Here is a 26,795-nt window from a genome sequence, read left to right as displayed (position 1 = left end):
GGCACAGCCAAGACAATCCCTTGCATAACCTCTGAATTATTTACATATTCCAGTGGAGGTGCATAAACATTAGTGTTCAATGCCTGGCTGTGAAAGAATGGACAAAAACATTCCTTGACAGCTATCATATTACAGTGCTCAGCCTCAGACTATGTGATGGTGGAAGAATCCATGGAGAAAAGAGGACATTATCTGCAATCAGTGTCGATATATTGATCACAACCCAGGGACCAATGGATCTGTCATGTCAGTGGCCATCCTGGCTCAGCTTAACTTATTGATTGTTTAATAGTTTTTGCCAAGGCAGTCAATGCTGATGCTGGGATTAATATTTAACATCTACTTCCCCACTGTCTCTATGAATATACCTGCTGAGTGCATAATATCAGAGAATTGCAGTTTCAATTTCATTGCTTTCAGCTAAAAGTGTGTTTTCTTCTTTTTTTTTTTCTTTTTGACCAAGTCAGTAAATTGAAAAGTAAATACAAAAAAATCAGTTCTGCTCTGGTTGATTACCTACCATGAAAAGACAGCTTTTCATGGATGCTGGTCTCTAGGGCTCTGTTCTCTATCAATACCAGTTAAAAGATTGTCTCTGTAGCTTACTAATACAAGGGCATTGGATTGTCGAACATACCCAGATGCTTGTTTCCATTATAAATGAGGTCCTTGGTTTGGGATGCACGATAAAACAGAACATAACCTTGGATTGTTCTCTCCTTCTTCCTGACTGTTTTATTTTACAAGACACTTGTCATCACAATTTCCTTTGTGGGTTATTGGCCTAAAATTCCTCGCGTAGTCATTCAGTAATATAGTTTGCAGTCTACATTCGTCACTGAGTTGTTAAATATTTGTGAGAATAAGTTCGTCAGAAATGAACATCATTCCACAAATAACTGAACAACGCAATTAGATTAACAGTGGAACTGACATTTAGTAATCTGTGACATTTGCTGTCATTACATTTCATCAACACCTTCCTCAAGTTACTCAATAATTCAAGTTTTCACACATGCGTAAGTAAGCCCTGCAAACACTGTTGTTTACTTTCTATAAATGGAAGCTTGATGTAAAGTGTCACCTCTTGTTTCTCTCTTTCATCTCCTCCTTTTCCACCCACAGTATAACTGCGTGTTGCCTTGGCTTAAGATGTATCATCATCATCGTGCCTAGGCCTTGGAAAAACAGCTTTATGAGTGCTCACAGGCACAGAAACATTTAATCATACTTTGAGTCAAAGGTTTAAAATATAATTGGAAATCCATAAGTTCCACACAATTCAAACCCAGGTAATCTCTCTCTTTTTCAGCGGTAAAGAGCTACAGGGCAACAAGCTCATTACCACTAACCACAGTGTGTTTTCAGTGTGGTTGGCTTTGCAATCCCTTAGGAATCTTTGTAAAAAGTATGAAAAAGCCCTTTCAGTAGCTGAAAGTAAGTAAAATTTGGTGCCCACTAACCTGATTGAATAAGGTAAATGGACTGGTAAATGGAATGCACTCATATAGCACTTTTCTAGTCTTACTGACCACTCAAAGCGCTCTACAATATATGCCAACATTCACACACATTCATACTCTGAAGACTGCCATGCAAGGTGCCAACCTGATCATTAGGAGCAATAAAGCGTTTGCTATCCAAAGCCACAATGTTCAACCATTCACAAACACTCACACACTTTGGGGTTCAGTTTCTTGCCCAATGACACTTCAACATGCGGACTGGAGGAGCCGGGGATTGAACCACCAACCTTCTGATTGGATAACCCATTCTACCTCCTGAGCCACGGCCATCCCAGGTGAAGTTTGATAACTGGGTTAATGTTTGAAGGGATGTGTGCAATTCAAAGTAGGAGACTATGAATGGGAGAACTTTGTTGTCCATTTGTAGTGTTAATGTGCAAATGCAGTGTTAGTTATCGTAACATAAAAGTAAACTTATTTGCAATCGCTATTAAACATGCAGCTTTTTGTATATTTCAATACCACTGTCTAACCTTTCTGGTGCATGAGAAAATTCAAAACAAACATTACACTCAGAGACGTCATGCCCATTCAATTTGAATCATGTGCCCCCTTAAAAATTTGAGATTGGATGGCTTTAGAACTTGGTAAATTATATTTTACATGAAATTTGTAGTTAACTCTGCCTGCTACACTCAGTCCTCCCTTTCTGTTCCTTCCATCTAGAAAGCACTATGTGGTAGCAGCACGGCTGTGGAAGTTGTGTAGAATCAATGTAAATTTGTGGCTGTGTTAACCGCAGTATAAGGTATGAATGACCAATCTCATGCTCACACCATGAAACAGGATGATTTGAATTAATTTGTAAATTAGAGCTTCAAAAGACTCCTATTTAAAGTGGCGTTAGCATCAGTGGTTTTAACGATAACCTGCAAGTACTTAACATTAGTGTTAGCTTGTTGTCCTTTGCTATTATTAGAAGCTAAATTCTTGTTCTTGTCAAAACAGATTTGCAGTACTGAAATGCGTCCTACAAAACAGGATGGACATAAGAAGTTTTTTTTACAAAGAGTAAAGAGCTAAATAGTATAAGCAAAAACAGCAGCTACATGTTGGTAAGCTTTCTTTACTTAACTAATAATCAATGGTGCTGTCTGACTAACCAGCTAACGTTACCCCCAAGTTTAAAGCCATTTCACTAACATTTTCTTGTTTACTATTGCTATTAAATGCAATACTGTGTTAATAAGTGTCATTCAATAATAGGATGAGGATTTGATCATAAACATAGAAGCCAAAGCAGATAATTACTGATAACAATTTGGTTTGGTGGGAGCAGTAACGCTTTGATTTCAACCTTTGAAATTGACTAAGATAACATGAAATCACTTTTTAAATCTGATAACAATATACTCACATAGTGTGCATGTATTTGCATGCACAGAATGTGAGTTTATTGTGACAACAAAAAAGGCTTTTTTGATAGATAACCAGGTTGTTGAAATGGGGACTTTAGGCATCCTGAGCAGTATTTCATTCCTGTGGTATTCCAGAAAGACTGCCATGAAACAGAATGTTTTCTTGTCCATGTGGCTCTATTATGACACGACATATCACACAAACACACACCATCACAAGCAAATAATACACACACACACACACACACACATTTAAGCAATAAACACACAAATACTCATTCATGCGATTCCCAAATGCCTTTTGTGTGCAGCTTCATAATATGTAAGACCCTCTGGGTGTCAGTAAATACCTTCTATGGTTCCACTGAAACTGAGGTCTTAAGTAGCCTCAGTAAGTGGTTTTATAAACGGCTCACTGAAGCATGGTGTCTCCTTACCTGAAACCCCTTACCATTATCCCTCACACATTACCACTGATACAATTTATTTTCAGGCAATTGTGGTACAGACCAATGATTCCCTTGATTGATTCTACTGCATAGGCTCTCCTCCTTCAAAGAAAGCCATGTGTCTATGTCCTTACAGCAAACCTCTAGGAACTCCTACGTTAGGAAATTCCAAATCAAAGCACGGTTTCTTTGTGACTCAAGTTTTCTCCACATATTTTTATGGTCTTGGCTCAATAGATTTTAAGAGGTTTGTCTAGACTGAGGTTACTGCAGAGGGCAAACAAGGGCCAACTGCAACTACTTATTGCTGAAAAGCAAACTTCAAACAAAATTTATCATCACTGCTGACACTGAAAAAACAATGACTTCAATCACTCTTGTCAAATAGGCTATTCATCTGGAATACCTACATTTGTCTTTCTGTTTCCTGTCATGTAAACAAAAGAACATAAGACCATTTATGAACTCACTAAAAGGACGATTTATATCAAATTAACACTTCACTTGAGTATATAATGTTTATCCCTTATCATTGCTTCAAGAGCATATATTTATACCTGTCTCCTGTGTCTACAAATGAAAAGCTTCAGAGCAAAGCAGTGCCAAATACATCAGTATACTGCAGCTAATTTGATCAACCTGCCTGTAATGGAACAGTTAATTTATTGAAATGCTAATCAAATCTACCAAACAAGTTGAAATTCACTTCATCCCTACAAAACAAGGTTACTCCTTTAATCAGTAAAGACTCCTCTTGGCCTACACCATACTTTTTAGTTTTTAGTTGGCCTTTTGATGGTTCTAACTGTTAATGACATTTGCAGATGGAGTTCAATCAAGGTGTTTGAGGAAGAGGACAGCAGGACTTCCCCATAACTCACATTGTTACATTATAAATCCTGGTTGTCTTGCACAGGTGAATAGCATATTGATCGTTTCACAAGAAATATAGTCCTTCCAAGCCGTTTGCTTTTGTTGATCTGCGGCATCATGGTGTGGAGAATGTGTTGCAAGGGTCTTCATGAAGAAGATCAAACTCACTATCACCTGTTTTGTATGAAAGCATACTGTAACAATAGTTGCAGCTGTATGATTGCAGTGTGCTTATGCAAGCTTTCAACTTAAGTCCTCAGTAGAGGGTTGATTGCCAACTCTATAAATTGTACCTCTACAGCCTCAGCCAGTAAAGAAAATATTTGCGCAATCCCAGAGTGAAAACTAAGTCTTTGATTGCAGACTGCAGTTAAGTAACATGAACAAAATCAAAATGTGGCAAGATTTAACAAACTATAATCACAAGTGAATCCTGAAAATCTGAATAAACAAAGCTGTCAGTAATTAAAAGCTGTATAAAGCCCAATGAGAAATTCAGTCACCCTGTTAAGTCCTCTTGATTTGAGGAATTTCTTGAGGTAAGTTCAAAAGATCCTTGCTGAGCTTGACAAAGAATATTAAAATTGATTGTTTGAAACATTTATTTGATATCCTAAATTTAGTGATTGTTGGTATCTGCCGCTATTAGAGTGACTTTTCCTTTCATTTAAAGACCCTGACAGTTATTCTATTGAATCAAAGACTAAGAATGAGTGAAAGTATGCCGTCGATGCAGATGTATATATAGGATTACTTGTACACAACCCATTCAGTTAGATCTATCAGATTACAAAAGAAATGTCTAAAAGGTTAAATTCCTGACTAATTAAATGATGGTAATATGCTATAAGAAAATTGTTAATAGTGTGAATGCTCATGTCAGTCATTCAGTGGAACATGATATGTATCACCATTATGCATTCAGCACAGACTGACAAAAACGCTGCGGAGTGGAACGTCAGCGGAGCATAGCTGACTACTCAGCCAACCCAGCCAAATATTATGATTTCCAACTGGAGTTTAAATAAGAAACGCAGGTTTCTGGATGTGGCAGCTCAGGCCAGTGTTTCAGGCAACCACCAGATTGTTGCCTTGGACGTATTACTAGTGGAAACAGATGGGATGGGGTGCACAGTTGCAGATCATCGCTATTATGGTCACACAGTGGGGGCGAGTTATGGAAAATGTTCCTTGTGAGGCAGTGCATAATGGTTCATTCACTCCGGAAAAAAAAAAAAAAAGATGAATGTCATTGTAGAAGTACAAAAAATAGGAATACTTTCAGTATGAATGCAATATCATGAAAGCAGTTTTTATTATTTTTGAAATGAAACACCCAGTCTTATTATAGCTCTTGTGCAATTTGGCCGATGGCAAAATGGCCAAAATGCTCAATGTAGTTATACTGAACATCACGATCATAGCTCTATCAAAATGTCATTGCCAGTGCATTTGTAATGTTAGCACTCAGTGTATTTGCTGCAGAAAATGTATAATAATAAGCAGACAAAGAGGGAAAGCATGAGCTGATGCCAGTGAGATCAACGGCCTGGGACTAACAGAAGAGGGAAGAGAGAAATAGAGAAGTCTGCTGGGGGAACATAACTCCTCACTGTGTCCCAACGCTGAGAGAGGAAGGGAAAAGAAGATACAATGCAATATTCTCTTTGGAATTAATTCATTGTCTCTTCTCCAAGAGCATCTAATTTAGTGTTGCTTGCCTCCCTTACTGTCTCAATCTGCCCCTCGCTCTCTCCATCTCTCCCACTTTCTTCATCCATCTCCTTTACTATCTCCCTGTTTCCATCCGGCTCTGTGCCCCCCCGCCACCACCGCCCTTCAAACCACCACCAACTCTTTCCCTTTACTGTCTCTCGCTCTTTCTTTCTCTGCCTTAGGCCTTTGTTAGGCCGTCTTTGTGGCGAGTGCAGAGAGAGAGAGAGAGAGAGGGAGGCCTTGAACACGACTCGAGCAGTCTGATTGGGAAGGAGAGCACGAGAACCTGGAGACATGGGAGATGAGAGGAGGGAGCGGGTGGATATGAAAAACCTCTTCTCCCCCCTCTGAGAGACAGAAAGAAGAAGCGAGGAGAGGGAGGATACTGATAGAAACACAGACAGGCAAGTAGAAAAAAGAGGTTATCCCCTTATCCACTGTTTTAAAGAGGTTAACCTCATTAAAATTGTGGTTATGAAAATGCTGAGGGCGTGATAGATAATAAAGTCTCATGCCAATAGTGCATGCTCAGTCTGAATTCATAGATTCTTCACCCATTAAGTTTCAATTTGAGATTATTTCTGCATCCTGTACTGTAGGTGCTTAGCCCTCCTGTCCGTTTGGATGAAAGGATAATGTCTTTGCCCCCTTGAAGGTGTGGATTATTGCTGGAATGGAATAAGTGGGCTCTTCCTCTCTAAGTCCGTAAGTTTTGCTAGAAATAAAAACATGGCACCCATTTTTTAGTGCCTGAAATAAAAACAGCAGTAAATGAGTCAAATATGAGAAGGTCACTGTGTTTTCCAGCCCGTTGCTCATCCTAAATGGGTCCCCATGGCCTAAATGAGGATGGATGTGAGCTGAAGAGGATTCACTGGTCTGAGCTCAGCCTCTCGACAAGCCAAGGGAAGACAAGGGCAAAAGAGACGAGATGAGTTGAGTTTGAAGACGGACTGGCTTTGGCGAGGTTTAGATAGTGCGGAGGATTTACAGAATACAGTTGTAGTGACTGTTTCTGTGTGTAGGCTGGCAGCAGAGACTGGGAGGGGGTCAAGGGGCTGGTACTTAGTGTACAGATTTACCAGCAAGCTTTGGTGCCGGTGGCCAATCCTCTCTGATCATGTCTCTGCTTGATTTATTTTCTCTTTTTTTCCCTTTGACTCACATAGAAACAGAAGCCTAATGAGCAGTTTTGTTTCAGTTTTCTGACTGTGTCAAATAAAAAAAAAGCCCACTATATACAGTATATTTAATTTAAAGACTGAATTCTTAATCCAAGTGCAAGTGAAAGGTAATACCACTGAAACGATGTGTGTCTTGATATACAGGATTAGCATAAGATGTCATCAGTAGATTCATACGTTGAGTTTTCAGGCACAGTTATTGTTTTCTTCTCATTAATTATCCTCCTTAGTGAGAATAATATTGGACAGAGAAATACATTCCCCACTATGACTGATCTGCTATAAAGGCAGAGCCCGGACACCTGAAACAATGAGAGGTGCAGTGATTGTAGGAATAGAGGGCAGCATCTCATTAAGATGATAGCAGACTTTACTGTGGCTACTGGGGATGATTTATTAGTCTTGACCAAGTGCATAGAGTTATAGGTCTCTATCTACATTAAACCATAGGACACTTGATACCCTTCATGATTCATGATGAGGAGGATGGAAACACCTCAAGGTCAGACTGATAACTATGGGATGTTGGATGATGATGTCAACTTAAAAGTCTCAGTCTTACTCGGTTCTTTCGTCAGTTATGGAAAACTCTCACTACAGTGTGTAAAAAAAACCCAGTGTAAAACATATAAATCAGCAGGATGCATGGTGTCCCCTAAAACTGATGCATTCGCCCTAATGACCAATTATTGACCTACAGTAAATGTCATCCGACAAGAACATCAAATCCAAAATTGTGTTTCCTTGCAAGAGGACGATCATTAAATGTCATTTTAAACAGGTTAATAAGGACAATAAATATGCAAAATATCACTGTATAAAATAAAGCTTGATTTGACTCACAATTATAGTGCCCACTGTGGGCGCAAATTTCAAACAGCTATAGTGAAATTGTCAGATTAATTTAACCCCAAGTATCATCAAAATCCAATCAGTGGAGGCTTAAATATCACACATGATGAAACAGTGTGGAGCCACCTTTGTATAAAATAATCAATGAATGCCACAGCTCAGTGAAATACCTGCAGCAGTTTAGTAGGTTGCAGTTTCATCGAAGTCCTGTCGCTGGCATCTGAATGGATAGGTGGATGAAATTGGGTGAGAAAAGTGACTTTTCAGCTGGAAAAGCAAGGCCATGAAAGTGCCATGGGTGCTACTGTCATCCATTCTGGAGTCATACAGAGCACACTGCAGCATGGGAGCCAACCTTTCACATCCCAGAAATCAAAGTTACTTGCATGTTGTTACTTGCACCACAACTCATGCATCTCTATTTTCCAGTAACAACAGACAGACTCACGATACAAACAGAAGGCAAACTGGATGTTAAAATGGAATAATGTCCCACACTTCACAAGAAAATGTAGTTATGAATATTACTTTTAAGTAATTTATGTTAAGCAGCGCATTGTAGCCTTTTAACCTAGCAGCAAATTTTATTGACAGATAATTGTCAGAAACGCCAAATTTTGTCATCTTTGAGGATGAGAATGGCTGTTCTAGGCATGACTTGAGCACTCTACAAGACAGAGGCTTTCTAGAGAAAAGGGTACTTGAAACAGCTAAATTCATCAGCGAGCAATCCAACTTCCTGGGGCTTGAAAGGGGAACCATGCGGAGTGAAAAAGAGGTTAGGGGAAGGCTGAAGAGGCTGATTATACACAATTTTCAAGTCGTAACCCGGCAGGCTTTTGGGGGTTGCTGCGAAGGGAGGAGGGGGGAGGAGGAAGACTTGTCTCCATGGGCGAGACAGCGCCCCAGTCGGCTTTACTGTGACAGACCGTGAGGCGCACATCCTCCGATGAACCGAGCTGGAAGCTGCGTCAAGTCACACCAACCGGCCCGGAAGTAAGTGTTTTTGGACCTTTCATTTTTGATTTTGAAAACAACAGAAGTATAGCTAGGGTGCAGGCTCCATTGCTTTACAAATGTTAGTAAATGAAAAAGAAATGGCATGAAACACCATTTTACTCGATAGGCTTTGCACACATAGTATTGCACACTGAAAAAGACAATAGAAAAGGAAAATAAAATAAAATGTATCCATGAAAACACAATTAACCTTAAATTCCTCTTTTTGTGTATTAATAAGAATGAAATGTGTCATTTTTAAAATAAAAAGCAATACATTAACGCATTTTATTTTGGAGGTCATAGCGGAAGTGTTGGTTGTCTTCACCCGGGAAGGCTTGACGTCAGTTGTCCGAGAGCAGTGAGCGCACACGTCGCTCTCTCCACTACATCGCACCACTGCGGTAGGAGCGGGGAAGGCAGCAGCAGCAGCAACAGCAACAGCAACAGCAGAGGGGGGACCCGGCAGGCACAGTCCACTTGTTCCTGAACGAAAAAAAAAGAATGAAATAAATAAATAAATCCAGGTGGCGACTGTGTCTGCTGACTTTATCACAGAGGAGGACTTTACCTGAGAGGACATATACAGCTGCCCGGGCAAGCCTGCACAGCCCAGCGAGAGCGTACGGAGGGAGAACTTTTGGCTATTGCTCCTTGATTTTACCACATCTCCATAGTAATAACCTTGGAAGTCAGAGCTGTTTATTCCGAGAGAGAGAGAGTGAGTGAGAGAGAAAGGATGGGACCGCTACTCCTTTCTATCGCCCTGTGTTTGAGCGCCGCTGTCCCGCAGCATGTGAAAGGTGAGCGCAAAAGTGACTGTCTGTCATTACCGTTGTCAAAACATTCCGCACGGATGGCCTCTGTGCGTGAGAGTACCACAGACTGATCAATAGCGAGACATTTTCCCACACTGAAGATGACTAAGTACATTGGTTAATTAAAAGGAGGAAGCCCACACGAATAGCTGAGTACAAATGTAACGTGCGTTTAGACTGTGTTGTTTGCGGAATACGGACTGCACGGTTTGGCAGTAGAAAACTACCCCTTGTGATCTGGCTCTACGCACGACTCGTTAGTTGATTGGTTTAGTTGTGATTAAAAGACACTTGTTTGAGTGCAGCAAACAGATTATTCGATTTTCGTCTGTGCGTAATCTCTTTGTGGTATCAGTCCGTGCATCAGGCACGCACATTTAAGGTAGAAATGTGCACTGCTCCAGTATCTTGTGCGCCCTTGCAAGCTGATTTTTATTGGCTTGTCTTTGATGTTTCCACAGGATAAAAAGAAGCGTGCAGGCATGGCCCCTGTCGATCAGACAGAGCAGAGAGATGCCACTTTTCTTTCTTTAAGAAACTGAATTACAGAAAAAAGGGAGGGGGGAGATAAATGGATAGATTGCACGTATGTGGGCTTTAGTCAGACTCAGATGCTATCACAGAGAGGAGATATGATAGTGAGCCTCCTGTATTAGTTGCAGCACGGTACAATTATTGACTAGGATGACATCACAAGAAGGTCCATTGCGCATTGCAAGTAAACACAAAAACAAACACAAAATTGTCAGAGTCCTCATGTAGAGATAATAGAAAGCTTATTCACCTGACTCACTGGATCAGCATTCAGATCATTTCACACACCCTCTCCCTCTTTGACCCTCCAGTTGTTTCCTGGTGATAGGAATATTTAAGTGTTTGACCTCTGTATAGTGTCCATGTACAGTGCAGAACAGTACCTGTGGGATTTGTATAAAGAGACAGTGTAGTCTTTATGAAAGTGGGTCATGCCATCCTCTCTGTTTCTACTCATTTAGCAACACGCTCGCCTCAGGAGTCACACATGTCAGACAGACCGCAGTCTCTACACCAGGAGTGTGCCTTAAGCAGAGTTTATAAGGCTCCCTAAGCCTTGCCGTGTCAACTCAGAGTCAGCCGTTACAAGACATAATACTCCCTGGTAGGCCGGTATAATGAATGCAGAGGAAAGCGGGGAGCCGTGGTGCTGTGGGTTGACTTGTTTCAAGCTCAGCAAGTTAAAAATACACCCTAAACTAGTCCCTCAATTAATCATATCCCAGTTAATTTTGTGGAATTATAAGGGGATTTTTGTACATCTGTTTTGAGTACAGCTGTAATCTCACGCACAGTCAGGAACAGGTTTGAGGTGGATGGAGGGTGTAAACACTGATCTGTATGAGCATCTTTTTAATTGTAATGATCACTCTGGCTGTTATTTTAGTAACATAAGAACTTCATCAGACTCAGAGTGGAAACAACACTAAAGATCCAACAGTATTCAAGCTCCATGTCCTAAAGAAAAAGAGACTTTGCTGCTATCATTGGGAGTTATTTTCTTTTGGCATACAGCTAATGTTCTTCGTACCTTTATTTGTTGCTCAATATAGCAGATGTCTTCAGAGACAGCTGCTAACAAACACTCTATTGAGGATGTCACAGGGTGCCTCTGTCCACTGAAACAAATTGACGTGGTAGAAACATTCGCCTTCAGGTAAAACAGACTGCATTGTTCCAAGTGAGTGTGCAATACATCACTTCCTTTGGTTGGTTACTGGTGCTGACTCTCACACATTGTTTGGGATGATGCCTGTCCGGCTGGACAAAGCACATGACTACACCCGTGGGTCCCTCTGTATGGAAATGCAAGATGCTTTTGTGCTTGTTTAGAGAGTCAGTTTTAATGAATTTTATGCATCTTAATTTTACTCTCTGGCTTGCTATAATAGCTACGAAATTGGAGCCTTTTAGGCAAATGGACAGCCATCTGGAGAGGCGATGTGATTGTCTGCTTTTGGTGAATCATGATTAGTTTTAATACTGTTGGCCACTGCTCATTTCGCTCAAACTTTTAACTTGCATTATGAAGACGCTTGTTAAACACAATCCATGCTGTGATTTCTAGAATGATTGTGGTTTTAGGTTGGCTTCAGCAGTTGCTCATCATGCTCACAGACTGCAGATTTGTGGGTTTAAAACTTGAGGGGAAAGACTGACAGACGGCCACTTCTTTGCTAGCAGGAATGACATCTGGTACATTTGGATAAACAATAGACCTGGCTGGGAATGAGAGGGAAGGAAATGTCTGCTGAATGTAACTTAATAGTGCTTGGAATATCATGGATCCACCCAAGACAGATGAATTCACTTACATTTTTCCTCTCGAGTTTTATGTCAAGCCAGTGACTGTCATTTGTAGCATCATTTTACTATAGTATATGGACAGCGGGCTGGAATTGTCAAACATTATTAGATGTTGATGAGTGCAGACATATAAAAAATAATTTCTGTAAACAAATTACTGCAGTAGTACAGTATAAAAAACCTTTTATAATTTGCTTCCTTACCCTTGGAGAAAATACACGACTAAGTTAATTGCTCAGTTATCCTTGGTTTACTTTGAATTACATTATTTGAAGTCAACTGGTTGCCGCTGTGCTGCAGCTTGTGTTTGCAAACAGTTGGGTGCATATTAATGGAAGATGGGCTGCTTAAATGGATGCAGATGATAGCGATCTAAAAGCTCATTACATTTACTGGCTGCTGAAGGTTATGGTTGATGTCCAGGTGACTTATAATAACAATGACTTGCAACCTTCCTCTACAGTGCCCTTCATTCTGGTTTTAAATGGCACATTGTTCAATCAGTGGAAAGAGGTCAGACCTCTGTTAGATCAGCAACCATGATAACCAAAGGAATCAAAGGAGCTCATTGGACAACAACCCACGCGTAGGGAAATGGAATGTGATATATCAGATCATATGAATCAAAGCCTTCTCCTGTTGTTGTAGCAACAGTTACTGTCACTGTCTTTAGTTGTTTTTTTTCCTGTTTGCGGAATTTGACTGGGCTATTCATTGTCATTGGAGATGTTCCTTAAACCCATTAATATTTGAAGGAGAGTTCATTTGTCTCCTGTGCTGACAAGTTAATGGATATAGTGCTATTTGTCTTTGCTCTAGTTGGGCCTCTGTTGTCCTGTCCACAATTCAAACTTGACTTATCAGGAGGGCACTAGAGGGACAGTTATAGCAGTTGCAAGGACACATGCTGATTGAGTGCTTACTAAAGAACTTCAGTATGGCCCTGAGATCAGGATGGGCAGCGCAGTGGTAAAATAAGTTGTTTCATCAAACATGCACTCATATACATATACTCCCATATGCACACTCATTTGCTGCTGAATGTGGCCAAGACAAGAGAGATGGTGATTGACTTCAGAAGGAAGAGGACGGCTACACAACCCCTGTGTATTGTGGGAGAAGATGTTGGCGTGGTGGATTACAAGTACTTTGGTGTCCACATCGACAACAGACTTGAACTGGAAGACCAACACCAAAGCTTATAAGAAGGGGAGGAGCAGACTGTATTTCCTGAGGAAGCTGAGATGCTTCAAGATGTGCAGCAAGATGGTGGAAATCTTCTACCAGTCTCTTGTGGCCAGTTCACTGTACTTCGATATAGTCTGCTGGGGTAGCATCCATCCATCCATCCATCCATCCATCCATCCATCCATCCATCCGTCCATCCATACATCCATACATATATGCAAATATACATACATACATACATACATACATACATACATACATACATACATACATAAGCTTCCAGACAGAAACAGAATGACTGACTGTCTCACTGTTGTTTTGTCATGTCTTTGTATCAGATTCTGACTCTTTAGCCAGACCAGACTTAAGTTTCTCACTCAACTAAAGTATCACACAAACAAAAGACTAACACTAAGACTGATCAGCAATAAAAAAATGCATGTTTTCACACAAGACAAGCCTTGTTTTTCTCTAATCCTTAAATCAATGTCAGATGTTCCTATTCATAAAACTCTGGAAACATTGATTCTGAATTTTCCCAGACATGTTAAAGGTCCATTGTTTTCTAAAAGCAGCATATAACATTATGGCAGCTGGCTTAAGCAACGATCTTCTTAGCATCCTATTAACGCCAGTGTCAAAATTCAGACCATGTCTGTGCCAGGAAAAAAGCACAAAGAGCTCTCTGAAACAGTAAAAAAGATTATATGAGTTTCATTTGTAGCGTCAGTTCATGTTGAGTATACTTCACTTTTTCAGTAAAGAACATGCAGCAGCCCGTCCTTTTCATAGTTTGAGCATCCATAAGACCACATGCTGGTTTTAAGTAATCCCACTGGGTCACAATTAATGACTCAACTTTTGGAGGCACAAGCAGACTTGCAGTGCAGGCTCACAGTTTGTGTTTGTGTGTGTGTGTGTGTGTGTGTTTGGCAAAAAACATAATGAAAATATATCATGTCTTGTTTCAAATACATGTACTGTTACAGCTGTAACATATTGTTTGGGATTGCTAATGTGTTGGCTCAGGTTTAGTAGTTTCTTGACTCAGGTCTTTTAACAAAAATTATATCATGACGTAAGCAATCCAGACAAAACACATGAAAGTAAATAATGCAATTTTATGGTTGCAATTTCATTTAATTGTTTTTTAGACAAATAATATTGAACATGTACTATTCAGCAGGTGTCTCAAGATAACTGCATTAAAGAAAAGCAATACCCATTTAGATGTGTTACATAAAAATCAATAACACAAAATGAAATGTGCAGCTGTTAAACCAGACAAACTGTGGCTGTGATACATGGAAAAGTTGAAGAACTCTTTGAAATTCATCCTGGTACCAGAGAGTCAAAGTCAAAGCCAAACATGATCCTGTTTCTCAACAGGTTGGACTTATTGCTGTGTGCAGCTGATAGATGATGAATAGCACATTTCTATTTTCTCACATGAGCCTCCATCTGCTTGTGCATGCACCTGGAGAATATGGCCAAAGTTATTCTAAACTCCTCCTTACTAAAAAAAATATTGTTGTATATTATAATATACATTTAAAACAGTCTGTGCTATGGCTTCAAATAAAGACCAATGTAAATAGATTCAGAGTTTACATACAAACACAAACATGGCTTTACATTCAGGTTCAGCTTCAATAAAGCAGTACCTTCATAATAGTTATTGTATTATCCAATACAATAAGTAACCATGATGTGCATGCATGGTGCTAGAACACTTTAGTACCGACTTATCTACCATCCCAACTGTATCCTGGCATCATCAAACACGGTGCACATGTTTTAAATCACATTTAGAGCTCTCAATCTGAGAAGAAGAGTCCACAGCATTTTAGATTGGCCTTGTTTCTAATGCTGCATTCCTTATCCTCACTCTGCTTCTTTTGCTTGCACATGAAAATGGGAAAGCACACATTTCATCATTTTTGGTTCTTGTTAACTTATACTGCATAATTGCATTGCACAAGCCCAATTGTTCCTTTTGGGAATCAAAGTAAAATACTGCAATTTGATGGAGAAAAGTCTGACATTTGCATGAGAGAGCAAAGAAAAAAGATGTGTGCTATCTATCTATTTGTCTGCCTGTCAATTCTTTGAAAGGCCAAGTGTCTGCTGTGTGCGTGCCAATTTGACTGTATTTTCAATGTAATTTAACAAGCAAGGATACAACTTAGATAGGCTGAGTAGTAGCTAAATAGCTATGTTCATTGCAAACTAAAAAAGACACATTTAGTTAAAGTCGGCACCAACAACAGTTCCTGGCCATAGACGAAAAGGGAGTCAGCCTGATATTACTAGATGTGTAGTACATGTTTGTTTGTGCATGTGTGTGTTGGTGTGTGTACTGTGGAGAAGGGAGTTGGAAGGCAGGAATGCAAAACTCACGGACAAGCATCAGGATGGATTTTCATTGCATTCCTTACATAAGCCAAAAACAATTTTTGTATTGTAGTGGGTGTGGCTACAGAGCGCGCTGGACCCACTCATTTTTCAGAACAGCATCGATCATTCATTATAAGTCCACCTTTACACAGCAGATCAATAAGCAGAATAAATTATTTTGGATTAACTGCGGCAGCCTGTAAATCTGAGGAGGTGTGAGGAGTTTCAGCTTGTTTCAGCTTTATTGTGAGACCAAAGCCTCAATACACTGAGATTAAAACTGAAATGTCATTTTGTCAGAGTTAAAAGTTAACACATGGACACATAAATGACACATAGACCTTTGAATGTTTGAATGTTTTATCTTCACACAAAAAGAAATTTGTGATGTCTCTGTTCTTTATTAGGATATAAAATCTCCTTTATGTTTAGTGTGTGAGTGTGTGCTTGTAATTTATATCGTTTTTTCCACATCTCAAAGACTCTTACCTAACAATATTGCGTAACACCTTCAGTTTTTAGCATTCTCAGGTGTGTGGGCATTCAGTCTCATATTAAGTTTGTAATAGGAGATTTTTGGGTAATTTTTCAAATAAACTCTAAACCTTGCAGTTTTAATGCTTGTATTTATTGGACAAGTATACTTTAGTTGTTGCAGACTGTAGTTAAGCCTACTTTCATCAGAATAAAATTGAGGAGTTAAAGCAATGAGCTTTGCCTTGGTTAGATAAAGTCTCTCCATCAGGCTCTGGAACACTACTGCATTTTCAATAAAGCCAATCTACTTATTTGAGATCAGATGGGTGCAGGTGGCTTAAGTTCTTACTTCCAACAAGCTCTAAGGAGATGTGGGCCACTCATTCCTATTTTACAGATGAACTTAAATCCCCTCATGTAACAGTTAGCACACCAGGGTTAAACAGGACACTGTAACATTAAACTTTTCTTTAGCAAAACAAACAAAAAAAGCAAAAACAAACAACAAAATTTCGTCTGTATTGATAATTTGTTAATAATCAATAGTTAAATCTTAAACTTAAACTTGAGCCAGGTGCCATCTATCCTATTGTCTCTCCATCCATCTGTGTTTCTCTTGATCACTTTCTTTTCCCTCTATTGCTTTCTTGTATATTAGGTACAGGGCTTGTTTGAGGGTTTGTTTGTGCATTTTATCTCATTAGCTCTGTAGTTTACAGCATTTTAACATATATTTGATTACCATATGTCGGTACCTGTACTGAGGATGTTGTGTGCAGTCTGTGTGTGTGCACAGTTCTGTGAGTTTGTGTGCTCGAAACTGGGAGAGGTAACCCAGAAATGTCAGCACACAAATTCTAGGCAGCAATTCTGGCTTTTTTGCACTGTGTGGCTGTGCATCCATACTTTACTCATTTGCCAAAAAACAAAACAACATCCCTTTATTTATCATGTCAGCCCGCCTGCTCTTACACTAAATTGTGCTGAATGCCAACAAGGGGGTGTTTCGGTGAGTGATTGATTGAGAACATGAAGGAGTGTATCCATTAAAGGAAATGCTAAAAAATGTTTGTGATATGTTCTTTGATATCATCAATCTGGACATGCCAAATTTCAACTGAAAGCCTGCTCTTCTACTACAATATGAACAACCAATGGACTATTGCCAAGTACTTTTCAGAAGGGCAATTTGAGGTAATGGCATAAAGTATTCTATTGTGCAATTTTTATAAGTGGGAATATCTCCAGTCCAGATGTTTTAGATTACCCTTGGGGTATGTAGTAGCAGAGAGGGAGAGAGAGAGGGAGGGAGAGATGAGAGCCAGGATGAAAATTCCCTTTAATGTGAAGTTCAATGAACAGCAGCCACTCACCTTCAAACTTCAAAGAAAAGCCCATTAGTAAACTGAAAAAGGATCATCTTGTCCACTGTGTAATCATAGTCTATTGTCACTTATAAAAAGGGCAAATGGTTTCAACAAGTTGCACCATTTTGGTAATTGTTCGGTGCAGGTATAAAAATCCATCTTTTATAGGGGTAAAGGGGCAATCATACGCCAACTCTAGCACGAATAAAATGAAACACATGTGCAATCCATTTCCTAGAGTCTGAAGCAGTGACTACAATTCACTAATTCCAGATGATGAGAGACAAGTTATCAGTACAATCATTGGTGCAGCTTGTGTTTTTTTTCCTGCTAAAAAGCTTCTTATGACTTAAATTCAATAAGAAAAAATAAGAAAAGATGATTACACATAAAAAAAAACAATTTAACACCATTACAGTCAGTTTGGTTTGAGAATTTTCTGCTGAATTTTCTTCTGAAAGATTTCTCAGTATGGACAGCAAAGCCCACAGGGTACAGCAGACACACTGGTGATAAGATACAGCTACTCTGGGGTTTTGCTGAGGTGAACACACTGTGCACTCCTAAAAAACAGTCTTTGTTTGTTTACGTCTTTAAAGTCATCACCCCGTTCGTCCTAACATCTGCCTGAAGTGGAGGATCCATGCGTCCATCCACCAATTTCCTGTTTCCTCCAGCTTATCCCATTCAAGGTCACAGTAGTCAGGACACATCCAGGAGATGTTGTCTTTCACAGGGTCAGATAGAAATTCTCACCTTCTGACAATTAGATACTGATGAATTATAAATGATTACATAATTAAATAATTAATTAATACTGCTATGGCTTCTATTATTCTCACATTTAATATAAACAATGAGAAGAATGAGAGTAAAGCATAAAGAAAGACAATAGCAACATGTGAGAAGTCTTACCTCTTTTTCTTTGTTTCTACTCCAGGTAGTTTGACAGTATGGTCTATTATTCACCACTGTTTGAGGTGTATGAAATATTTACCGATGTGATCTTTCTAACCCACCTCAGCTATTCGAGGTAGGGGTGCTCCCCTGCAGACACAGGCAAAAATCTCATCGAAGCACACAGCACACACTATACCGGTAAATCTTGTTTCTACTGTCGAGTGGCTGTGAAGTTTCTGACAAGTTAAATTAGCAGCTGAAGAAGTTCAGAAGTTTAAATCATAGAGTGTATTTTTAACCAGGTTCGGTGCACTGAAGTGGGATATCTCACCCTGTCTCTTTCTTTCTCCCTCCTTCACACACCAGCATACTCCAGAAGATATAATTATAACACATCAAACCAGGATTTTTAGATGGCTGCTGCAGCTGGTCGACAATTAAGTTTGATGTTATGAACACATCTATTGGATAGGTTTTCCCTGCACTGTGTATTGGACACGTGTGTTTGATTGTGGAACATGTGCTGCAGTATGTAGAAGATGAAGAGTATTAATTTCCAACATGTATACTCTATGACACTAAGTCTGTCATGAAGTGTTCACATTATCCTGCTCGGTTTTGCTTCTACATTTGAACTTCTTTAAAGTGACACAAAAAAATAGCTACAGTATAATATTTTGATGTGCAGTAATCACCTGTGACTGTGCAACATCATTGATAAAGTTACTGCACACTGAGCCTTGTCTTGCTCAACACTGAGGCTCTTTGAATAAGCAACGCTTGCTACATGAAATTCACTGACCAAGGGGTAAACAGGATGAAAAAATTCAATTTGTCAGGGCCTGCCCTTTTCAATGCACACAATGCACAGCTTAGGCCAGCGGGTGTGAAGGATGAGTGGAACAAGGATCAGAAGATATTTTGTAGCTACTTCTTCTTGTACTATAGTGTAGAGGAGCAACATTGTGAGCAGCTTCCCTGTAACATTTTTTCAGTTTTATTTGCCTGTATGGCCTTAACCAGATAAGCAATAGTAACATGTGAAAAAAGATCTATGCCTCTTTCATATCTGTCCATTCAATATTAGCTACAGCGGTTAGTTTAGTGTTTTCCCCTGTTTTCCCTTGGAAACAATGGGAAACAGCTGTTCCTTTCTATCTGAAGGGAACAAAATTAACATGTTTGTTTAATCTGAGCAAAAAACGAAATGATAAAATGACAATTTGCCATTTTTACAGGGAGAGTGAAGCAAAGAAACTGCTTCACTCTCCCTGAAGCAAAGATACTGCAAGAGGTTAAAGGGATAGGTACATGCCAGTGTTTTCAGTTATTGTATTTTGGCCTGCTGATCTGGCCGGTGCAGCAACACGGTCAACAGTTGCATCAACAGCTGTGGCTGTGACACACAGCTCACAGAGACAGTGAAGGTACATTAAAACACTTCAAACCCACAATTTGAGCTAGTCCTCACTGTGACTTACATGGGGATATTATTGTCTCTGATGTCCATCCATCATGAATAAGTATTATTAAGTCCGCTCATAAATCCAAGAAAATTGGAAGAAGGAACTGTTAGTTGCCAATTTGGAATAAATTTAACGTTTAAATGGTGCCAACTTGCCAAAATGTAAATACATGTAAGCAAAAAACAAACAAACAAAAAAAGTTGTTCAAGTTGTAGCCAACATTATACTTCATGTTTACATCTGCCAAAGTATCATGGGAACTGTAGTTCCAAATTTACTGCATAGCATGATTGCCCCCTGAATAAAAATACAACAAAAAATAATAGTAGGAGTGACAAAGCCCATTAGTATTAAGTTGACATTACTAAGGCTCACAATGTCCCATCAACATGATTATTATATCCCTGGAACACTGACACTCTAATGCTTTAATGTAATGATCAAGAAATAAAAAAAATGGGAGATATTCAATTAAATCCCTTTCCTGGATTTATCAAATTGGTTCTTTGAAGCTATCTCTATGCCTCACTGTTTCTCACACAAAATACAGCAAAATGACTAAACATTTGAGTCTGCTGTACTTGTGCATTCTTTGTGAATTTTTAATCAGAGCGTTGCTCAGTCACAGAGTGCATTTGTGTGGCATAATTTCCCTTTCATCCAAAATGCCACATGGAAAACATCATGACAAGAGAGCTAATGAGGTAAACATTTAACGAACAGGGTCACAGAAATGCCTTCATGTGCTGTTGAATATGCATAAATCCTGTGAATTAGTGACACAGTTTTCAAGCGAAATGCATTTTCCCCATGCCCATTTGTCTTTCCACGCCTGTTAATCTGCAGTGGCACTTCCCATCACAGACACCTTCCTCTTCAGCGGTTACTGTGAAAATTCAGATCAAATGTGAGCTCCACTTCTTTATGCATGTTTGATGAGTCTTTTTATGCTACTTCTGGGATACAAGCATGAATGTGGGAGATCTTGTCTGGAAAAAAGGTACAAAAGATGGGAGGTGTCCAAGTTTGTAATGAGGCTAGCAAGGCTCTCCTGGCTCACGAGCAAACTAGGGCATCTGTAATGAGCGTGCAGAGAGAGACGAGGGGGTGGGGGCAGAGAAAAGGGAGAGAGGCATGTTGCGAACCTGAAATGAGCCACAAGCTGTAACATCAGCTGTCCAGTGGACGGAGGAGGAAGGAACTGTCAGTCATAGCTCCCACTCAACAGGAGATACTGAATGAATCTGATAATTACCACTCTCCTCAGTCCTAAGCAGCATGTTCTCCTAGAAAATCAGCTAGCTTTATTTTTAACAGGGCATAAAGATTCTTAGATGGATGGTGCAAGCACAGTGCTTCTCAGTGGAATAAAGCACAGATGCTATTATAAACTGGTTAAAAGAAACATTTGGTCAAAATTTGAGCAGAAACCCTTTTTAAAATCAGAGATTTGTTAATGGCATTTTTATAATGGTATGTACATACATACAGCAGGTCATGATAGTCACATGTTATAGTTACAGCTAAATGTGTACATGTAAATATAAAAAAATACAATAATAACAATCAGACCCTGATGCATAAATCAGCCCAGCTGATATATCAACTGATATTCAGCTTTTTGCAGATATACCAATATCACTGTATATGTTAGCCAATAAATGACAAGCAATTGAATTACAGAAATGCCAAAGATAAGTTTTGAGACAGTTTGTACACTAGAGAGTTGGGACAAGTTTTGACCAGCATATTTCTTGGTCATGATTATAAAAAAACAAAGAAATTTAAGGCAACTCTATGAAAAATGTTTATATATTTTATTGGTTGTGTAAAGAAAATGAATATGAGCCAATATATCATTATCTGATTTTTTTTTTACTCTCATTTTTACTCTTTTTACTCAACATCAATATCGATATTGGCCTCAAAAATCCTGTATTGTTTGGACTATACTACTACTACTATTACTACTACTACTACTACTACTACTACTACTAATAATAATAATAATAATAATAATAATAATAATAATAATAATAATAATGATACATAGACAATATATGAATTGATTTCAGCCATAATCTGATAACTGCAATCATTTGCAACTGAATGTCAATCTGCTGCCAAACTGAAATTATACTGTGAATCCAATGAAATGTTTGCTAAACTGTATGTGAGCTTAGTTAGCAAGAACCTGAAATAGAGTGGATATGAATTATATTAATTAACATGATACATTTCAGGTTCATAACTGCTTTTGATTTCCTAGTTTGGGATACACTGTATGTCTATATTTTATTTCTTCATTAGGCTGTAGAGGACACACATTTGTCAATTCAGTATTCCAGTCACACTGTTTAAGTGTGCAACACATACAGAACAATGCAGGAATTTAAGCAGTTCCACAATCATCATTAATCACTCTCTACATAGGCCTGTAGTTATAGTAAACCTAAAATAGATACTGCCCCAGCAGTTAACTTGCCTATGAGCAGTTTTATCAGTTACCTGCCAAGGCCATCACATAAAATAAATCACTTTACAATGTAAGACCAGGTAAGGGCAGTCAGAGGTTAGCTAACTTATAGCTCAAGTTGATGTTATGCTCAGAGACTTAGATAGCATGTTTTATTGAGCCTGCAGTGTCATGGGAGGATGCTTTGTAAGCAAGATGCTTAGTGTACTGAGCTGGAGCCGTAGAGTTGAAGCACCTGGGCTTTGCCCCTTTGAGGTTGGGTCTCAAAGGTTGCCAAATCCATTTTTTACATTTATTCAGCATTCATTGAAGGAGTTTGATACAGGCAGTGAATAATCAACCCTGTAATATTTATATTAGTGCATCTGATAGTGTTAGATTTATAATGGCCTATAATGGCATGGCTTAATATCCTTTTTATCACCTTTTGTGATTCAATCTAATTCTTGATGTAGGTTTTAATATCTTTAAATTTAACTATTTAAAATGTCATCATAGTTTTGGAACATTTTGATTCCATAGTGATGGTTTTTCTTCAGGAAAACGTGAGTCCTTGGTACCCAAGTTGCCGTAGAAGCCTGTCAACCCTTCAGGCCCTGGGCTGAGTGCATTATCGCTGCCCCTGGCCCATGATGAGGAGAGGTATCGATCTTATCCTGAGACGAAAGCCCTCTGTGCACCTCTGCAGGGCTTAGAGTTGGCTGAGGCAGGATGTACAGTAATGAGAGCAATAGAAGGCAGAATTGGGTACCAGCTTATTCCTAACAAGGATGGAGACCTTTACACTAAAGAAAAGAAAGAAGCTAGCTGTTTTTTTATTTGTTTTGTTTTTATTTAACCCCTCACTTCAAGCTGATCTGTTCTTTCTTTCTCTGAGCACAGTTGAGGTCTTCACACCTCACACCATGCACTGTAGCCTTAATGGTCTGGAATTTAGGACTCCTTTAGGAATATACTGTATCTTAGCACAGACTTTCTGAAAAGTAAATTTGGTTTACTCTCAGTTTGAAGTCAGAGAAGAAGTGGAGGTGGTCTTAAACGATTAAAGTGTTTCTCAAGAGAAAGTGGTTTGAGCTTATCCAGACCTAAGAGGGTAGGATACCTCTAGCTGGGAAGAAAGATCCCCAGTCCTTTGAGTGCTATGGTTGGTGGTTTTTATGGCAACAGAAGTTGTTTTTATGACAAGGCCTCCAAAGAGAGGACTTTGTGCATGCAAGTCTTTGAGGAGATGAATACATCAAGTGAAGTCTCTAAACCCGTAGTGACCAACCACACCGCATTGATTATGGGTGTTGATTCTGTGCCAAGAATGCTGTAGGTTTGGCTTGCCCAGAGCTTACATCATATTGTTTGGTGGTGGAGGAGCTAATGGGAGTTGAAACAGAAGTTTGAAAAAACAATTTGTTATTTAATTTTTAAAAAAAATATGTTTTATTTACTTGTCATCTCAGTCTGTGTTAGTCAGAATGAGACACCAGAAAATGGTAGAGAGAGAAATTTTTGTGTCCTGGCAAAAGAGCAAATTCAAGGAAACTTCAAACCGTGCCACATCTCATTTATAGAGCAGTATATTCTCCCACAGACCAGGTTATATACAACTGGACAATGTTATACAGCTAATATGATAGCATCTGTTCATTTTAGACTCTCCGGATTTCTGTTCCCTCAAAGGTCAGCACTACAGAGATGGTTTGCTATTGATAAATGGCTCAAATTCACATGCCAAAGTTCTCCAAAGTTGATCTCAACACAAAAACTCCATGCAAATTGACGTAACTGACTTCAATCTGAAATTTTGCTATGATACTGTAAATGCTGGTCTGGGCAGGCCCTTAGACTTTGTTAAAATCGGGAAATCACTGGTTGGCCCTCTTTAAATAGTTATATCAGCCCATTCAGCCTCACTTCCACTATCTGTACAAATCTGTTTAACTCAATGAGGGTGAACGATTAAAGGACTGCCCTCAGCAATTGACAGGCTTCACGAGCATATAAGGTTCCTCTAATCTTCAAATGTCCCTGCAATAAAGACCTAGATCTCTTTTCTCTGGACAGCGTCCTACCAAAAGCTTTCACAGACTTAGCGGCCAGCATGCTCTCTGTTATCAATAACCTCTTCATCTGTTTGATGTGCTGCTTTTCAAATCTCTCTCTTCTGTCTCTTTCCTCTCTGGCGCCTTTTAATTCCGGTCTACATTCCCGTGTGTTCATTTTGTTTTTCTCTTTTGTGCACATCTTTATAGAGCTGATTCTGTACAGTAGCCTGTGTACGTGTTCGGCTTACTAGGACTGCACTGTCTCTCTTTCTACTCTTCCATGGGTGTTTAGCATTTTTAGCCCTCTCTAAACATTTCTCTCTCTTCTCTCCCCACCTTCCCCCTCCTCCCACCCGAGGCCAAAGCAAGCTTATTCCCTCTAGCTATTACATCCAATTAGGAAGAGTGAGAGTTTCACCCCTCCTCCCTTTCTACACTAACAATGTGGAATACAGTGGAACGAGTCAGGGTTTTCTTTTCTATTCTTTGATGTGGACAAATTACACTTCAGATATACACTTGGCAAGGAAACAAAGATCCAGATCACACTTTCAAGTTTTGATTCTTTGTCATTTGGTGGACAACAAGATACACAATGGAAAAAGGGATCACTTGTGTAGTGTGCATCGATGTCTTCTTTCATTTAAGCAATTCTCTCTCAAGTTAAAAAAAAACTACTTTCTTAAGTTTGGATTTGAATAATGACAGTATAAATATACATGTATAAGGGCATTATAATAACACTATAATCGACATAAATGCTAAGCTGTATCTCGGAAGCACATGGTTTTCCAGCTTTCCCATAGACAATCAGCTGTTCTGGTAGTATTTAAGTCAGTTATGCTGATTTACAGTGCTGTGGTTCCCTTTGCTTTGTCTTCTCTCTGCAGAACATATGTATGAGCCAAATCTCTGCACCCTTCAGAGGCTCTTCGGTTGAATATAAAGCAGGGTTGCATATGCAGAGAGCATTTAAGATGACCTTTAAACACATCTTTCTTTTGCAGAATATATGGACTACAAAATACCTCAACATCCTGTGTTTTATCTGCAAAACAATTTCAAGAGCATTTGAGAAGTGCATAAAAGCTACCTGACCTATATCAGCACTGTTTTTTACAGACAGTATTGATGAAATGGAATTGAATATAACAATCATTTCACCCCTAGTATTGTGCATCATACTGTAGGTGTCAAGTGGTGAAGTGAGAACTAAATCCTCTAAAACAGATGGCAGCTCTGGTATGTGTTTGCGGTAAGTGTATCCATAGCCCATGACAGCAGCTTTCTGTGCCACAATTTATGCAGCCGAGGCACGTTTGACTGTTTGGTATTCTTGTAATATCATATGTGTTTACTGGTGATAAAGTGTCCCTGTTTTTTTTTTTTATCTTAAAAGAACAAGAAGTAAAGACATAAAATGAAAATCCTCACTATTGTCAGCTCAAACTGTACAGAGCTCTCTTCTCAAAGACAATAGGAGTTAACCTCGAGAGCTCAATCTTAGAAAACTGAAGTAAACAGAGTTTTGTAATCCAAAAGGGACAGAAAATTACCAGACATTTCTGGAAACAGCTTGCTGGAGCACTCGGGGAGCTTATTTGCTTTTGTTTATTGGTGATACACATTTCAGTACAATTTGACTTGCGTACTTAACCTACATGAGGGTGAGAGTAATGATGAAATCCTTTTCATTTTGGTATCAACTGTTCCTTTAAGATGGTGCTGTTATGTCTCTTAGAGAGATACAGTAGAAGATACAGTTGTAGTCAACTGTATCCTCTTACTTGATTTCTTCTTCCCTCCCTCCATCCACCATTATTCTTTTTATTGGCATTGCTGTGGTTATGATATCTGCATTTTTTTAATTTTTAAAGGCCACAAAAAGTGAAACTAGAGAAGCTAGGGTTCTGATCACTCCACATGCTCATTTCCAATGTATTGCTACATTTCTATATTGTAACAGCTTTTTACAATAATCTTTTGCACAACAGACACAATAATGGTCTTTATACTATTTATGTTCACAAGGAAACACAACACATTCACAGCAGGAAGTTGTAGCAACTTCTATGTCCCCCTAAACCATTAAGAGATGATCTGTAACTTGACAGATTCAAACCTTCACCACCCTACCCATGTGAGTTAAGTGTCAGGCTTAAGACATTTATATGACATCTATTATAAGCCATAGTTGTCGGGGTAATAAGATTATTTTTGCTGCACAGTAGGACACAGAGCAACAAACAAGATGTAGAAAAAAAACCCATTGGAAACAACATCTCCCTGCTGAAAAGAAACACTTGCTGAACTGCCATGCATGTCGGCATCTGGCCGTCGCTCATTTAACAGTGCAACAACTGTTATTCAGTT

At 39.1% G+C, this 26,795-nt stretch overlaps 1 protein-coding gene across 2 annotated transcripts in view; it reads left to right on the top strand.

The window, feature by feature from the left end:
• The first annotated feature begins 9,256 nt into the window (after window positions 1-9,256).
• The window catches only part of LOC121904435 (EGF-like repeat and discoidin I-like domain-containing protein 3), a 119,652-nt gene continuing 102,113 nt past the window's right edge, over window positions 9,257-26,795 (top strand). For both annotated transcript variants that reach the window (XM_042422188.1, XM_042422189.1), the window contains exon 1: window positions 9,257-9,760. In XM_042422188.1, the coding sequence (XP_042278122.1) occupies window positions 9,697-9,760 (64 nt within the window). In that variant the 5' untranslated portion in view covers window positions 9,257-9,696. The remainder of the gene's footprint in view (window positions 9,761-26,795) is intronic.

This window comes from Thunnus maccoyii, chromosome 9 (genome assembly GCF_910596095.1).
Source record: "Thunnus maccoyii chromosome 9, fThuMac1.1, whole genome shotgun sequence".
Taxonomy (NCBI): domain Eukaryota; kingdom Metazoa; phylum Chordata; class Actinopteri; order Scombriformes; family Scombridae; genus Thunnus; species Thunnus maccoyii.
Note: the sequence above shows the minus strand (reverse complement) of the source record. Positions and strands in the feature narration are given on the sequence as shown.